The sequence below is a fragment of the Saccharomyces kudriavzevii genome, assembly GCF_947243775.1.
Source record: "Saccharomyces kudriavzevii IFO 1802 strain IFO1802 genome assembly, chromosome: 16".
Taxonomy (NCBI): Eukaryota; Fungi; Ascomycota; class Saccharomycetes; order Saccharomycetales; family Saccharomycetaceae; genus Saccharomyces; species Saccharomyces kudriavzevii.
Genome location: NC_079287.1, coordinates 770,678 through 786,445, shown reverse-complemented (window position 1 = coordinate 786,445; position 15,768 = coordinate 770,678). Strand labels below are relative to the sequence as shown.

General features: G+C 39.1%; 10 protein-coding genes and 1 non-coding gene across 11 annotated transcripts; 4 read left to right on the top strand and 7 right to left on the bottom strand.

Moving 5' to 3' along the window:
- Positions 1-235: 235 nt before the first annotated feature.
- On the top strand, positions 236-1,705 carry MEP3 (ammonium permease MEP3; the record flags this gene model as incomplete). Its single annotated transcript, XM_056231988.1, has 1 exon — positions 236-1,705. The coding sequence occupies one exon, from the start codon at positions 236-238 to the stop codon at positions 1,703-1,705; it is 1,470 nt and encodes a 489-aa protein (XP_056085752.1).
- A 243-nt stretch (positions 1,706-1,948) lies between these two features.
- Positions 1,949-2,022, bottom strand: Skdi_16.trna13N. The gene has a single exon. It is a non-coding gene; the product is annotated as a tRNA-Asn (tRNA).
- Positions 2,023-2,876: 854 nt separating this feature from the next.
- On the bottom strand, positions 2,877-4,598 carry RRP9 (ribosomal RNA-processing protein RRP9; the record flags this gene model as incomplete). Its single annotated transcript, XM_056231987.1, has 1 exon — positions 2,877-4,598. The coding sequence occupies one exon, from the start codon at positions 4,596-4,598 to the stop codon at positions 2,877-2,879; it is 1,722 nt and encodes a 573-aa protein (XP_056085751.1).
- Positions 4,599-4,938: 340 nt separating this feature from the next.
- Positions 4,939-7,728, bottom strand: CTF4 (chromatin-binding protein CTF4; the record flags this gene model as incomplete). Its single annotated transcript, XM_056231986.1, has 1 exon — positions 4,939-7,728. The coding sequence occupies one exon, from the start codon at positions 7,726-7,728 to the stop codon at positions 4,939-4,941; it is 2,790 nt and encodes a 929-aa protein (XP_056085750.1).
- Positions 7,729-8,083: 355 nt separating this feature from the next.
- On the bottom strand, positions 8,084-8,884 carry MSS18 (Mss18p; the record flags this gene model as incomplete). Its single annotated transcript, XM_056231985.1, has 1 exon — positions 8,084-8,884. The coding sequence occupies one exon, from the start codon at positions 8,882-8,884 to the stop codon at positions 8,084-8,086; it is 801 nt and encodes a 266-aa protein (XP_056085749.1).
- A 312-nt stretch (positions 8,885-9,196) lies between these two features.
- Positions 9,197-9,349, bottom strand: TOM5 (Tom5p; the record flags this gene model as incomplete). Its single annotated transcript, XM_056231984.1, has 1 exon — positions 9,197-9,349. The coding sequence occupies one exon, from the start codon at positions 9,347-9,349 to the stop codon at positions 9,197-9,199; it is 153 nt and encodes a 50-aa protein (XP_056085748.1).
- A 352-nt stretch (positions 9,350-9,701) lies between these two features.
- On the top strand, positions 9,702-10,940 carry SPN1 (transcription factor SPN1; the record flags this gene model as incomplete). Its single annotated transcript, XM_056231983.1, has 1 exon — positions 9,702-10,940. One exon carries the CDS (start codon positions 9,702-9,704, stop codon positions 10,938-10,940), a length of 1,239 nt encoding a protein of 412 aa, XP_056085747.1.
- A 221-nt stretch (positions 10,941-11,161) lies between these two features.
- Positions 11,162-11,999, bottom strand: RPS23B (40S ribosomal protein uS12; the record flags this gene model as incomplete). The annotated part of the gene is made up of 2 exons (XM_056231982.1): positions 11,162-11,534; positions 11,935-11,999. The coding sequence occupies 2 exons, from the start codon at positions 11,997-11,999 to the stop codon at positions 11,162-11,164; spliced, it is 438 nt and encodes a 145-aa protein (XP_056085746.1).
- A 483-nt stretch (positions 12,000-12,482) lies between these two features.
- NAT3 (peptide alpha-N-acetyltransferase complex B subunit NAT3) lies at positions 12,483-13,070 on the top strand (the record flags this gene model as incomplete). The annotated part of the gene is made up of 1 exon (XM_056231980.1): positions 12,483-13,070. One exon carries the CDS (start codon positions 12,483-12,485, stop codon positions 13,068-13,070), a length of 588 nt encoding a protein of 195 aa, XP_056085745.1.
- Positions 13,071-13,238: 168 nt separating this feature from the next.
- On the bottom strand, positions 13,239-14,264 carry SCD6 (Scd6p; the record flags this gene model as incomplete). The annotated part of the gene is made up of 1 exon (XM_056231979.1): positions 13,239-14,264. One exon carries the CDS (start codon positions 14,262-14,264, stop codon positions 13,239-13,241), a length of 1,026 nt encoding a protein of 341 aa, XP_056085744.1.
- Positions 14,265-14,768: 504 nt separating this feature from the next.
- On the top strand, positions 14,769-15,758 carry ANT1 (Ant1p; the record flags this gene model as incomplete). The annotated part of the gene is made up of 1 exon (XM_056231978.1): positions 14,769-15,758. The coding sequence occupies one exon, from the start codon at positions 14,769-14,771 to the stop codon at positions 15,756-15,758; it is 990 nt and encodes a 329-aa protein (XP_056085743.1).
- Positions 15,759-15,768: the final 10 nt, after the last annotated feature.

Genomic DNA, 15,768 nt, shown 5'->3' with positions numbered 1-15,768 from the left:
TGGCAGATATCGTTTTCCCTTTCTCTTTTGTAAAATAAGGTTCCGTGCTTTTGAGTCTGATAGCCGCTTGCTTTCATTCGCTTCTTCTCCTTTGGTTCTTTGATTGTCAATTGCAATCAATGCAGAATAGTAAGGGCTTCAATCACTTTTCAGAATCATTTTGTAAAAGGTTGGATAGAACGTATTGTGAAGAACTTTTTTTAAGATACAATAAAAACATTTAGATAGAGTTCACATGGCTCGTGGAGACGGACATCTATGGACGGAAACATATGATAGTTCCACGGTTGCTTTCATGATCCTAGGTGCTGCCCTGGTTTTCTTTATGGTGCCAGGACTAGGATTTCTTTATTCCGGCCTGGCAAGAAGAAAATCCGCACTGGCCTTGATTTGGGTGGTCATAATGGCTACTTTAGTCGGCATACTACAATGGTATTTTTGGGGTTATTCATTGGCGTTCTCCAAGACTGCTCCGAATAATAAATTCATCGGAAATTTGGATTCATTCGGGTTTAGAAACGTTTATGGTAAGACGTCAGAGGATTCTACATATCCTGAATTGATTTATGCCATTTTTCAAATGATGTTCATGTGCGTGGCATTGAGCATTATAGCCGGTGCAACTGCAGAAAGAGGTAAGCTTTTCCCGCACATGGTTTTCCTTTTCGTTTTTGCCACTTTGGTTTACTGCCCCATTACCTATTGGATTTGGGCCCCCGGTGGGTGGGCTTTCCAATGGGGGGTTTTGGACTGGGCTGGTGGTGGAAACATTGAAATTCTAAGTGCTGTGGCTGGTTTTGTTTATTCTTATTTCCTAGGGAGAAGAAAAGAAAATCTCTTAATCAACTTTAGACCGCATAATGTGTCCATGGTCACTTTGGGTACTTGTATCCTTTGGTTCGGTTGGTTGCTTTTCAATGCAGCAAGTTCATTGTCTCCAAATATGAGATCAGTCTATGCCTTTTTGAATACGAATATTAGTGCCACCACGGGTGGGATGACCTGGTGTTTATTGGATTATCGTTCTGAAAAGAAGTGGTCCACTGTTGGGTTATGTTCAGGTATCATTTGTGGTTTGGTTGCGGCCACTCCGAGCTCCGGCTGTATTACTCTCTATGGTTCCTTGATCCAAGGTATAATAGCGGGTATTGTTTGTAATTTTGCCACAAAGATAAAGTACTACTTAAAAGTGGATGATTCGTTGGATTTATTGGCAGAACACGGCATTGCTGGCGTAGTAGGATTGATTTTTAACGCCTTATTTGCTGCAGATTGGGTAATTGGGATGGATGGTACGACTAAGCACAAAGGGGGGTGGTTAACGCATAACTGGAAACAAATGTACATTCAAATCGCTTATATCGGAGCATCGGCCGGTTATTGTGCTGTTGTTACAGCGCTCATTTGCTACGTATTAGGTAAAATTCCCGGTGTCCATCTGAGAGTCACGGAGGAAGCTGAAGCTTTAGGATTGGACGAAGACCAAATTGGTGAATTCGCCTACGATTACGTGGAAGTTAGAAGAGATTATTACCAATGGGGGGTAGACACCGATGCCCTACATACCACATGCAACGGCGCTAATTCTGCATGTGAAACAAATTCCACTGAGGACAGTCAAAACTCATCGCTATCTTCAGTCACAGTCAATGGCCAAAACGAGAAAACTAACCATCCTGACTTACGACATTCAAAAAAAGCATAAAAAATAGCTGTTTTTTCCTTCGATTCACAGCTAATACATTAAACGAAAGTGTGTTACGATACTTGAGATTTTTCTCTTCCTTGTTCATTCACTTTTATATTTTCATTTCTCTAATTTTATATTCTGCATTTCTTCATAGAATTCATTTCATTTGTACCTTTTTCCACCACTTGAATAAGCTTTACTGACTTTGATGTTTTTAGGTTGGTTTAGGCTGAAAAGAAAATGAAACTAAAAAAATAACGACCCCAGTGAGGGTTGAACTCACGATCTTGCGATTAACAGTCGCACGCCTTAACCAACTTGGCCATGGAGTCGTAATGAATGATGATTTCCTTTTCATTAGAATATCGCTAATATTGCCAGTAAAATCTTGTTACATTTATTGGGATTCCATTTTTGATAAGGTTAATAATACTATGTATATTGAATATACTAGAAGTTCTCCTCATGGATTTAAGAATCCACGAAAGGGAATCGACACTTTTACATAATCTTATTCTTATTTCTTCCTTCATTTTATACGTCTTTATTCATTGATCCTATTGCATTATCAATCCTCGCACTTCAGCTTCCACTAAATTTGATGACTGTTCTGAATCTTATTTCACTGGTCTAATAATTTTTGTCATCTTCTTAACACCGTATATGATAATCTTCTAGCTACGTGATTGAATGTATTAATCAGCTGTACTAGTAATTGATGGATAGTTGATTATTGTTCCAACAGAATGAGTATATTAATGTGTTGTACTAGTAATCGATGGATAGTTGATTATTGTTCCAACAATATTAAGGTAACCCATCTTGGGAGTAACCGGTTCTGGGAAGGTAATGTTCTTAGGGTGATTTTACTTATTAAGAAATCAAAAAAAACTCAACGCAGGTCTACAGTGTATTGACATGGTGTATTTAATTGATAAGCTCCTTTTTGTAAAAAGCAAAGGCGCTGCAACTTTGGAGATTATGCAACAAAGGAAAAAGGTTACCGATAAACACCATTAAGGCTGAAATAGGTGTATTATTTATCTTTTCTCTGAGGTATTTTACAAAAGATACATTTTATTTATATATGCTTTTTTCTATATGCTTGACACATTTACATTTTGGAATTTTGGAACGGGTGTGACTATCCTAAAGATGCTGGAGACGTGTGACAAATACCAACAGCCTAAAAACTTGTTTGATTAATAACAGCTGAATATATACCATTTCTAGCGCCTGGAGCATTTGCAATCCATCTACCAAGTCTGTGTTCTTTAGCTACACTAGCCAAAATACGAAATTTTTCTTTACCATGTTTACCACTTTCAACAACTTGAATCTTAGTCACTACACCTTTAGCGCAAGATATCTCACCTAGTAGCTCAAAAGATCTGAGATTTTCACTAGTTTTCCAAACTTTTAAGAAGCCATTCCATGATCCTGATATGAATACGTCTGAGTATGGAATAGCATAAAGAGATGTTATCCAAAATGGCTGTAGCAATTTCTTGCCTTGTAACTGTCTTTTTCTTAACTCTTCGTCAGTTTCGCCCGAAATGTCATTTGAAGAGGGTTCAGGTAGAATACCGTGAGCAATTCTTTCAGTGAAAATAGGTTTTTTTTTCGCCAGAGACCATAAACATATACTACCGTTATCAGAACCCGTTATAAAATGAGAATCATCCACCATACTCACAACGTCAATGCTACCTTCGCAGAAAAATAAAGGCGCTTCAGATTCATCGGGATATGCAACTTTTCCATCTTCTCCCTCTTTGGCGTTTTCTTTCATCCATCTCCTTAATAATTTTTGAGGTTCATCACCACCTCTAAATGTCAACCTAGTCTCATCGGGAATCTTCCAAAGCATAGCAGTTTTATCACGGGCACCAACGGTAACACATCTTTCCATCGTCAAAGCAGATACATCTTCCACTATGTCATGATGCCCATAAAGGATTTCCAATTGGGAAAATTGGTTTATCGAATACGTTCTTATCTTAAAATCAGCGCAGGATGCATACAATTGATCAGAGTTTTTTCTGAAAGCCAAGGATAAAACTTCTCCTCGGCGGTCCTTTGTAGGGATAACCTTAACAGGTGATAGGGATTCCGTACTCCAAATAATCAATTTTCTGTCTCTCCCACCCGTGACAACATATTTGCCATCTGGCGAGGCTGCTACAGTTAGAATTTCATCATAGTGGCCATCTGTGGTATTTTCGTACTCTTGCTTATTTTCGGGTATGTACTTCGCTCCACCTTTAGCATATTTTAACTTTTTTGGTCTCTGGCTGAAATCGGTAACGTCATATTTCGTAAGTTGTAAGTCTTTACTAACTGTGTAAGCAAATATTCTACCTTTGTTTTTATCACCATTAGATGATTCCTCAAAGGTAAATTTGTTCAAAACTGGTTGGAAACAACTAATGCAAGTAAGATTATTTTCCCCTACCCTTGTGAAGCTTTTTATAGCCTCAGAAATTAGAAGTTTATCAGCAAAATGTCTAAAGACTCGACCTTGCTGTTCAGCGACATCTTCTTTCAATCTTGATGCAATGATATCTTTATCCAAGTCACCAGCGTCAAAATTATTGTATTCATCGACGGGTCTTTCGTCCAAACGTTTCTGATCTTCTTCTGTATCATTTTTACCTTCAGTCGAAATGACATTGGCTTCACTTTTCAGATTCTCTAAATATTGTTTTGCAAGCCTTCTTCTCTTATCAGCTGGATTTTCTCCCTCAAATTCTTCTTCAGATTCCAATGCGTCTTCTTCATCAGTAATTTCAGGTTGTTCTTCTTCATCTGAGGATGGATCGGTGATTTCCTCATCTACTGCGGGTCTCGAACGATCGGCCTCCTCTCTGGATCTTTTTCTCTTTTTTTGTTGGGTGATATCTGACATCCTTTCTTGGCTTTATAAATCTAAATATGCAAAAGGGAAGATAGATACCTTTGGATTGATGCGTGTCTGTATATTTGCCGCACAGAACCTGATGTTATACGGTTTATTGAAGCTCATCTCTAAAATTTGACATCTCTATTTTTTTTCATATTTTTTCACTTTTTTCCTTTCGCGAAAATTCGCAGGTATGTCACTTTCCATTTGAGGTCATCTTTGACGTACTTCCTTTTTACTTCGCATTCATGGCAAGTACGCATTATTCAGGTAGACTCTTTAGAGTTACGATGCGAATTGTAGTTATTGAATTATTGTTGGGTCGATATATATATATACGTGAGAATTACATGTTATTTTGATTCTTTTCATATCTGGCTTCCCTTATATCATTGATTCGTTTAACAAGGGAGCTCAGTGCAGCTCTTTCTGATATTTTGGCGGCTGCATTAAGTGCTCTGTCTTGCTTTAATTCGTGAGCTAGTGAAAGGGCCTTTTCAACATTTTGGTCTGAGCATGCAGATGCAAATAAACGTAGTAGGGCCTTATCGTAGGCACCATTTAATGCCGCTAATACCTCATTTTCGTTTCCGTACATTTCACCATCATTTTCCAGTGTATCTGTCAATAATTCTGACAAAACTTTGGAACGCAAGTATTCTTCTTCCGCAGCCATTGGAATAGGGATGTGTATTTCTTTATCATCTTCCTCCTCATTTTCTTGTGCATCAACTTCCAGCTTATTCTTTTTGTTTAACATAGCTTTCTTTTCCTCCAGTAATTTACTCTTGACAAGAACCGGCATTCTAATCTCCATTTCAGATGGTAGAGGTAGAGGAAATTCAGGCCATATATGCTTACCCTTAACTAGAATACAGTTCAATGTGTCATACGTCAAACTTAATGGCCAAACGTGTATATCTCTCGTTTCCTTTCCTCCTGACATTTTCCATATTTCCATACTGCTGTCAAGAACAGGCAACCATCTACTTTCCTCGAATGATCTCCATTTTGATAATAAAAGCAGTGTGTTGTCAAAACCAAAAATACATGGATCGCCATAGCTTGAAAAGAACAAACTTTTTATACCCATCGGATTGAAGCTGTAGAAGTCAAAATTTGTCTCTTTTTTTAAATCGGGATTAACGTTTGGTAAACTTATTGGAAGTGGACGTTCTCTTTGATAGCACTTTCTAGTAGAGGTACTCAACTCAAATAAAGAGTATGAAAGTCCATGAAACTGTGAATAATGCACTGAGAAAACTCTATAATCCTGAGCGGTCAGTGCTACAATTGGGGATGTCTTTTCAATGGTAAAGGGAACCCCAAATTGATTAAAGCTTCTAAAATAGCCTAAGGAAGTACCAACAATAACGCGAACTGGAGTAGCTGCCACACTTGTTATTCTCTCACCAGATTGTAAAGGAATGATCTTAGACCAATTTGAACGTATGGTATCGTGCGGCCTGTACTGTATCTGCCCGGTCTTGGATTGACCAAAAAGAGTGCCCTTTTCATTTAAGAAACATAAGTCGTAACCAAACAAATCTTCGAAGTGGTATTCCCGAAAACGACCAACGTCAAAAAAAGAAACTGTTATACTATATTGCTCACTATTTTTGACAGTAGATACATAACCAACTTCATTCATTGTCAAGTAACGTCTATCGGTGAATCCAAATGGTGTTCCTGCCGGGGAAAACGGCCTATAACGAAACCTTGCTGTGCTTGCCAAACTGATTGGTAACGTGTAATTTTTATGTGTTTTGAGATGCGAAGAGTCATTATGTGGATTTTTACCACTGGTATAACCGGCGCCATCATCGTCGTCAATAAAATCTTCTTCATCTTCAAAGTTGTACTTTCTCTTTCCATTTAATCCGCTTGGATCATCGTGCTTTTGGGTGAAGACGTCTTCCGAATTTGCTTCTTGAGCAACATCCGAAAACAACTTGTCGCTTTTTTCTGCGGTACTATCATCTTCTAAGTTTTCCAAGTCAGAATCAGAGTTGACGAAAAGTCCTTGCTTTGTTGAAGATTCAGTCACGGATTGGTCAGGCATATTTGACATAACGGACTCTGCTAAATCTTGGACAGTAACTATGCTACCGCACCAGGTGCCTAAAACGACATCTAAAGTCTTTGAATCTGGTTGAATTTTCCAGGCAAAATTTGTTAATTTCTGCTTAAATTCCTTTGTGTAGTGGATTTCCGAAGTTTCCCAATTCCATACGGTAAGCTTGTTATTTAAATCAACCGCTGCGATATAAGTTCCGCGTAACGGATCGAACTGTAAATCGATAAAATGAGCCTTCGCTGAAGAATAATTCGTCGTCAGTGTCTTTTGCAAGGAATATCCTTTTATGGTGAATATTTTTACCGTATCATCTGAACATGGTAATGCAAAATGTAAACCCTTTGGGTGCCATGCTACCCTTGTACAAATTCTATTAAAAGCGCAAAATTCTGGATCGGTGATATTGTTCTCATTTGAGTCAATTGCCTCATCCAAATCATCATCGCTGCCCTTATCAATATCATCCATCATATTTGAAAGTATCTTATCTCTGTGGGTATCATCGTATGAATTAGCTACAATGTAATCACTTAACTCATGGACTTTATTCGGGATGGTAGATGTTAGGGAAAAAAGTTGAACTCTACCATTTATCATCGAAACAGCTAAAATATTCATTTGGGAATTGTATGAAATCTGAGAAATTTGTTCATCGATTTTAATAGTATGCTTTTTATGCGATTTATCATCCAATTCCAAAAGAATCAATTCTAAATCGTCTCCTCCGAACACACCCATCTTACCTGAATGGATCACACAACAGTCGCGTAAGGGCAGCGCAAACCTAGCCAGAAGCTCTTCCTGGGTAGAATCAATACTATATTTTAGCGCATCACCTTGCATCGTAGTCATCAAAAAGAAAGAGTTGGAATAGCATCTGATAGAAGAAACTGATTTTGAAGAGTCTAGCGTTTCTGGCTCCTCTTCTGGGTTATTCGTCTTCAGAATCTTGGTTAACCCATTTTTATTGGCTACACACAAGGTGTTATTGTCTGGTGCCAGCGAAACAAGAGTCTTGCCACCAAGGTCAAAAACGAGCTTGGTTATTATCGAAACCATTCTGCTGTTGGCTGGTATCCTTGCTTTCCCGTTTACTCTTTCCAATTACATAGTTGAAGCTTTTTACAATTACAGATCCATGTATTCCCATATCTTCAGCTATTCACGAAAATTTATTACGCGTCGCGTCAAACAGCTATAATTGTCACCGATGCATTTTAGTCCAACTCATACACGATATACAGGAGAGATTGCTTTGTATAATAGGTATACTCTGTACACTCTTGGTGGCCAACATAAATACGTTAGGACACCATTGCTTGAACTAGGCATAGTACACTACAAAGATATTTAAGAATATATTTGAACATTGAATTTATGGCGTTGCGATCAAGCCTACGGTGCCTTGATAGGCTTAGTTACCTGTTTTATCATATTTTTTTGGAAATCCTCTGAAACCGTGTAACAAAATATCTAAATTCTCGGTTGACTTCTCATTAGTTCCCATTAACGACATTTTGTCATCTTCTAGGCCATCTAGCCAAAGCTTCATGTTAGCTGGTAACGAAGAATAACTGTAGTACAATGAAGGCTTGAAATGAATAAAATTTGACCCGTGTTCCCCGTCTCTTATCTTACTTGGCGGCTGAATATATTCATTGTTGTAAACCTCATCAGTCCGGTGCTGTTTTTCCTGTAATTTGAAGAACTCTTTACTGGATATGTCTATATCCTCATTTTCTGTTGTAGTCGCATATTTTACAGGTCTCTTGGCAAATAATAAGTTGCTATCCGGTTGAAGCTGAAGGAAAGGGGAGCCCTGCTCTCCGATGTCCCTTTCCCATATATTCAACAGACGTGAGTATTTCTGTTCCAAGATATGCTCCTCTCCCCTGTTAGCTGGCGCATTACTGTCCGTTGACTTTTCATCTTTTCCGTTCATTATAAATGCTTTTAAATTGAATAAAATTGTAGCTAACTTGTGAATGTCATGTGAAGCCAGTATCAGGTCTAGCTTCGGTCTTGTTTTCTGGAATGTGCCATTACTGAGCGCGAAAGTTGACCTTGCATACTTGATATCGGAGAATCTGCTTAATTCTGTGGTTATTCGATGGTTCCAATACAATTCCTTTACAGGAAACACGGTCTGGTAGAATAACTTGAGCTCCACAAGTATGCAATTTTTTAGAAGGAAATCAACTTCAGGTAAGCCCATATGTGAACGAATGGTTCGGTTGTTTGCGACGACATGAATTATTTCATACCTTGAATAAGATTAATATAACAACACAATGAAAAAGTTACTAAAAAAGCCGAAAATTTACATGCAGATATATATATATATATACAATTGGAAACCAAAAGATTTAAGAGCCATTAGAGCAGTATCAATTTTAAAAAATATTTACACGTCTTCCGCTAAACTATATAAGGGTGGGGTGGGATTTGAATTTTCTCCGTCAAAGCAAATACAAAAAGAAACATATCTAGTATCATACATAGGATGTAGTCATTTTCCACTGAACATCTATTTCCACTGCTTTTTCACCAAATGCCAGATCATTGGGGAAACCCATAGAAAGGCAGCAACGTAAGCAGCTTGCTTCAGAGTTTTCTCAGTTTGTTCTTGATGAGTTCTTTTCTCTTCTTCGGAGACTTCCTGTTGAGGTAGACCAAACATTCTGTATTATCTAGCGCTGGGACGGGGTTGGTCACTTTTTGTAGCAATGCTGAGTCAGGTATATTATCAATATAATACTCTGTACCTATATGATAAAGAAAGAGTAAAACCTCGAATACGCTTCTCCATTTTGTGATGTGCGATATTATGCCAAAGGTGGGTAACCGTGGGGCCTTTTTCCTCGCGACTGCTTTGAAGGGAAATTTTGGAAGAATAAGCAGGCAGTTTCAGTGCTCAGTGTGTTTAAAGCACATAGTAAACATTTCTAAGGCATTTAGGAAAGAGTCTTTGCTTGCCAAGGTGCATTTAGAGAACGTATTAGCAACAGGACAAAAAAGTGATCCATTTGAGAATGACTGCTGCAGATCAAGAGCAACTCAAAGTGATAGAAGCGACGCCTGAAGACGGTTTAGATTCCTTGCAGGCGCCAGTTGTGGACGCAAAGGACGAAACTCCAGACCAGAACCAAGCTGCCGAGCGTCAGGAAACACCCGAAGTTGTCTCAAAGGGCACAGAAGGCCTAGATGACGAAGTCGTGGGCGATGATGGCAGTATTATAGAGGATAACAGCCATGTGGAGGCAGCGGAAAGGAAACGTAAGCATATCAGCACAGACCTATCAGATGACGATATAGAAAAAGAGTTGCACAACAATCAGAGCCCTCAACCATTGGTGGAAAATAGGATTAATAAAGATAGGGATTCAAGTGCCACTCCAACGAGTAGACAGGAATTGGAAGAAAAGCTGGATCGTATTTTGAAGAAACCTAAAGTGAGAAGGACGAGGAGGGATGAAGACGATTTGGAGCAGTATTTGGATGAAAAAATTCTGAGGCTTAAAGACGAAATGAATATTGCAGCTCAACTAGATATCGATACGTTGAACAAGAGAATAGAAACTGGAGATACTTCACTGATTGCTATGCAAAAAGTCAAACTGTTGCCTAAAGTGGTAAGTGTACTGTCAAAGGCAAACTTAGCTGATACCATTTTGGACAATAATTTACTTCAAAGTGTTAGGATATGGTTAGAGCCCTTGCCTGATGGATCGCTACCATCTTTTGAAATTCAAAAATCGCTCTTTGCAGCTTTAAATGATCTGCCAGTGAAAACAGAACATCTTAAGGAGAGTGGTTTGGGAAGAGTGGTTATCTTCTATACAAAGTCTAAACGTGTTGAAGCTCAACTGGCCAGGTTGGCTGAAAAGTTAATTGCAGAATGGACAAGACCAATTATCGGTGCTTCGGATAATTATAGAGATAAGAGAATCATGCAACTAGAATTTGATTCTGAAAAATTGAGGAAAAAATCCGTCATGGACTCTGCCAAGAATAGGAAAAAGAAGAAATCTAAGTCTGGTGAAGACCCCACTTCTCGCGGTTCTTCAGTACAAACTCTATACGAACAAGCTGCCGCAAGAAGAAACAGAGCTGCTGCACCGGCACAAACTACTACTGATTACAAGTATGCTCCAGTTAGTAACCTTAATACAGTACCCACGAATGCAAGAGCTGTTGGTGTTGGTTCGACTTTAAACAACAGTGAGATCTACAAGAGGTTGACTTCGAGATTGAATAAGAAGCATAAATAAAGTAGGAAGTTGTTTATATCGCAAATTTTCAGTTTATATGTATAAGTATATAATTTTCATTTTGTAATTTTGAGATAACGTTTGGTTCTTTAGCAAATGAAAAGGAAATAATTTTTAAATAAGCTTAATGTTTGATGATTTTGAAGAATTATTTAAATCTCTTAAACATATACATACACAATAGAATTTTTTCGAATTATGAAGTCGTAATATAAATCTGCTTAAGATCTTGGCTTTTCCTTCTTTTCCTTCCATAAGGCCAACAAGGAGACACCAGAGACCTTAACGACCTTGAATCTAACACCTGGAATATCACCCTTAGCCTTACCCTTTCTACCGAAACCGGCTAGCAAGACTTCGTCATTTTCGTCGACAAAGTTCAAACAACCATCGTTTGGAACGAAAGCAGTAACTTTCTTACCGTTCTTGATCAATTGAACTCTAACACACTTTCTGATAGCAGAATTAGGTTGTTTGGATTCAATACCTAACTTTTCTAAAACAATACCTTTAGCGTGAGAAGAACCACCGAATGGAGAAGACTTGAAGGCAGTACCCAATAATCTCTTCTTATAGTTGTTTTCGGCCCAACGGCTAATTCAAAACATGATTAACATTTGACAAAACATGGTTTCATCAAAAAAAAATCAATAAATTTGTTAGTACTCTGGATTCGAATATCATAGAATTACAATTTGGAGGGTAGGAGTGTTATGTCAGCTCATTCAATCTCATCGTTTTCAGTTTCACTAATCCTCAGTTGGTAGCATCTTCTCTCAAGATATCAAAATGGCTTTCCTTTTCTTTGATGATGTAAAAAAGATCGATTGACTTCTCGCAAATGAAGAGTTCCTTTTCTGGCCGTTTACCATATGGTTAATTCTCACTACTTCATCGGGCATACCCTCATTTTATATGGTTTTAAGGACTACCTCCTCCTTCCCTTTTAGTTGTGAAAATCTTTCATCTCAATATTATCTGTGACTGTACATACTTGTTTCTTCTGTGGACACGCAACTTTCTAGCGGAGTTCAAACCTCTTGGCTTACCTTTACCCATCTTTTCTTGTAGTTTGCTGTTCTTACCTGCTTTCTAAACTTGCAAAACACAAAATGTAAAGTTTCTTTTTAGTACTATCACTAATAGTATTATTATCTTGGAGATTACGACAGCGCGGTGACAAGAAGCTCCTACAATCACTTTGGTTCCATCGCCTCGGTAGAATTCAGCTGCGCAGGGGAAGCATCGACTCCTAGAAGGCCCAATCTACCAGCATGGGCGCGAAGGGAAAGAAAAGGAATCCTCTTGCGCTAGCACTTCCGAAAAAAAAAGCACTGACGCTCTTCGCAAGAATGAAAAATTGTCGCATGTATGGGTTCTAAGAATGTTCGGGTGTCTTTGTATTCAGGGTTTTTTTTCCTGCTTCAACATCGAGCAGTATCGATCGAGTAAACACTTGCAATCAAGATATTTGCATTGCCATTGGGAGGAAGATTGTAGAATGCCTAAGATGTTCATTGCAAGAAGTAGGAGGGTTTAAAAATGACAACGATCCAACCATTTGAACCTGTCGACTTGTTCAAAACTAATAATGTCAACCTTGACATTTTAACAGAAAATTTCCCACTAGAATTTTATTTTGAATATATGATACTATGGCCTGACCTTTTTTTCAAAAGCCTGGAGGTGACGGTTGATGCTGGCCTCAGACATAACATTTCTGGTTACATGATGGCGAAAACGGAAGGTAAAACCGCGGAGTGGCACACTCATATAACCGCCGTGACGGTAGCTCCAAGATTCCGTCGAATATCACTGGCTTCGAAGTTGTGTAATACTCTAGAGACCATGACGGATGTCATGCCTCATGAAGTCAACTTTATCGATCTTTTTGTCAAGTGCAATAACCAGTTGGCCATAATGCTTTACGAAAAACTTGGATATAGTGTCTATCGGAGAGTTGTGGGGTATTATAACTCAAGCGAAGATGGGTATCCAGACACACTTAAGAAAGTAGACGATAATAAAGACGCATTTGATATGAGAAAGGCTATGGCTAGGGACAAGGGCAGAAGCGTGCGGTCAGATGGAAGAAATCATAAATGCTATCCGCATGATGTAAGGTTTTAGTGTTGGTTTTACTCACCATGAACTCGCGAAGGTACGGACATGCCTACTCCTTAAGCATGGTGCGATACTTAATAAATGAAGGTTCAAAGAAGCCTACCGTAATGCTATTAGTTCGATTTTTGTATGTACATTATCAAAGTATATTTACTCTACATAGACACGTTCAATCTAGAATTCGACGTTGGAAGAAGGTTGAGAGAATTGGTTGGATGATCTACCGTGTGAATCATTTTGATTCTGAAAACCACCTCTGGTATTTTGGTAACTATTTCTGTTTTGGTAGTTTCCACGTTGGCCGCCTCTTCCTCTGTTACCCCTGAAATTGCCACGGCCACGGCCACGGCCTCTAGAGTGAAACCTTGGCCTGGCAGAAGCTTGTCCGAAAGTATCAACATTCAGCACTTTTTCTTCTTGCCATCTCATGTTGGTGTTGGTTTCAGTAGAAGTTGAAATAGTGTCGAAAAATGATGATGTTTTGTTATAACATGCTTCATCGGATTCATCCTGTCTGTGAGCAGCGGATTCGAGTACTTGTTCTCTTTCTAGGTCATTAGAGTCTTCTTTAGTAAACTTTGCGTTATTTGACTGGAAATCAAAATCTTCATTTGGAATTTCGACCTTGAAGTTACGATTCAGTTGTGGAGGGCGGTTGGTTGATCTGTTCTTGTTTCTTTGATATTTTTGCTCATTCCCGCCATCTTTACGTTCATCCCTACTTTGTGAGTTTTTGTTGACATCTCGTGGAATGGCGTTATCATTCTTGTTGACAGCAGTGCTTTCTGTGGAAGTCGGGGTATAGACACCATATCCAGCCACCGCAGCAGGCACATTAGTCACGGGCTTTTGGGCCTGAGGGGACGCTTGCGCTTCTTGTGGCGATTGAGCTTGTTGTGAAGAGGATAACTGCGACGTGGGTGGCACCATCTGAGGAACAACAGGTTGAATGTCATTGATATTGGCGTCCAAAATACTTAAATCCTTGACTTCACTACCATTGAATTTCACTGAATTGTATACAGTAGGGTTTGGATAGATTTCTTCAGGACCCCAGTTCTTCCGACCTTCTGTGCCAAAACAGCGGACCTCCTTCAAAGTCACCGTACCCTTTTCAGAGTCGATATTTTCTAACAGCCCCACATATCTGTTGTCAGTCACAGAGACTAAAGAGATGGTCTTACCGATGTACTGCGACATTGCCTTGTGCTGCTGTTCTTCGATAAATGCTTTCTTTTGCAGGTTTCTCTCAGCTCGCGTCTTGTCTAGTCCAAATGCCTCATATTGCTCTTGATGGTCGCAGATATTGTTTGAAGTAAACCGTGCAAGGTGATAGATATCTGCCTGCTATGGCGAAAGGTCATTTTACATATGCCAGTAATAGGTGTAGTTACAATACACGTTAGGTGTAGTTACAATACACGTTGCTACGTTTTCATAGAAAAGTGAGGGATCCGCCACTTAATACAATATTATATATTTAACATTTAGAGGGCTTTTACATGAGTAGATTGTGTTACATTTGAGGCTCTCTTCGGATCGAGTTTTAAGTCCGATTTGTGCATCTCGGTCCGAATAACTATTTCAGATAATTGGGAAATATAAGAAGTGAAGGATCTGCAAAATACAGGATAAAAAAGTCCAATACTAGCGAAGTTCGCAGATATCAACTACTAGGAAAGTACCATTAAGGATAAGTTAGTCATGCTTACCCTAGAGGCCGCCTTAACTGGAGCCGTAGCCTCGGCGATGGCTAATGTTGCAGTATACCCACTGGATTTGTCGAAAACGATTATTCAGTCACAAGTGTCTCGTCCTGATGTAACTAAGTCGGAGAATGGAAGCAAAAATGTGGCTAAAAAGAGGTACAAGAATGTGCTGGACTGTATGATAAGTATATTTAGGGAAAAGGGTATATTCGGTCTGTATCAAGGTATGACAGTTACCACAGTGGCCACTTTTGTTCAGAATTTTGTTTATTTTTTCTGGTACACATTAATTAGGAAGTTTTACATGAAAAGCAAGCTTTCAAGGCCGCAGTTATTACAAAACCGCGGTAATTCCGCCAGGCCCTCTACGGTCGAAGAATTGGCCCTGGGAGTGGCAGCTGCCAGTATATCTCAACTCTTTACGAGCCCAATGGCCGTCGTCGCCACAAGACAACAAACTGTTCACTCTGCAGAGTCTGCAAAATTCAGGAACGTCATTAGGGACATCTACCGTGAAAATAACGGAGACCTCACTGCATTTTGGAAGGGATTAAGAACAGGATTGGCACTGACAATAAACCCCTCTATTACATATGCTTCATTTCAAAAACTGAAAGAAGTTTTCTTTCATGATCATTCCAACGATGTCGGCAGCTTGTCCGCGGTCCAAAATTTTGTATTGGGTGTCCTTTCCAAGATGATTTCCACGCTAGTCACGCAACCCTTAATAGTTGCGAAAACAATGCTTCAAAGCGCAGGCTCTAAATTCACTACTTTCCAAGAGGCCCTTTTGTATCTGTATAGAAATGAGGGGTTGCGGTCACTTTGGAAGGGTGTTCTTCCTCAACTAGCGAAAGGCGTGATTGTACAAGGCTTGTTGTTCGCCTTTAGAGGGGAATTGACCAAATCCCTAAAGAAACTCATATTCCTGTACTCTTCATTTTTCGCGGCGCGCAACGGACAACGTAAGTTGGTTTCCACTTGAAAGAAACTCT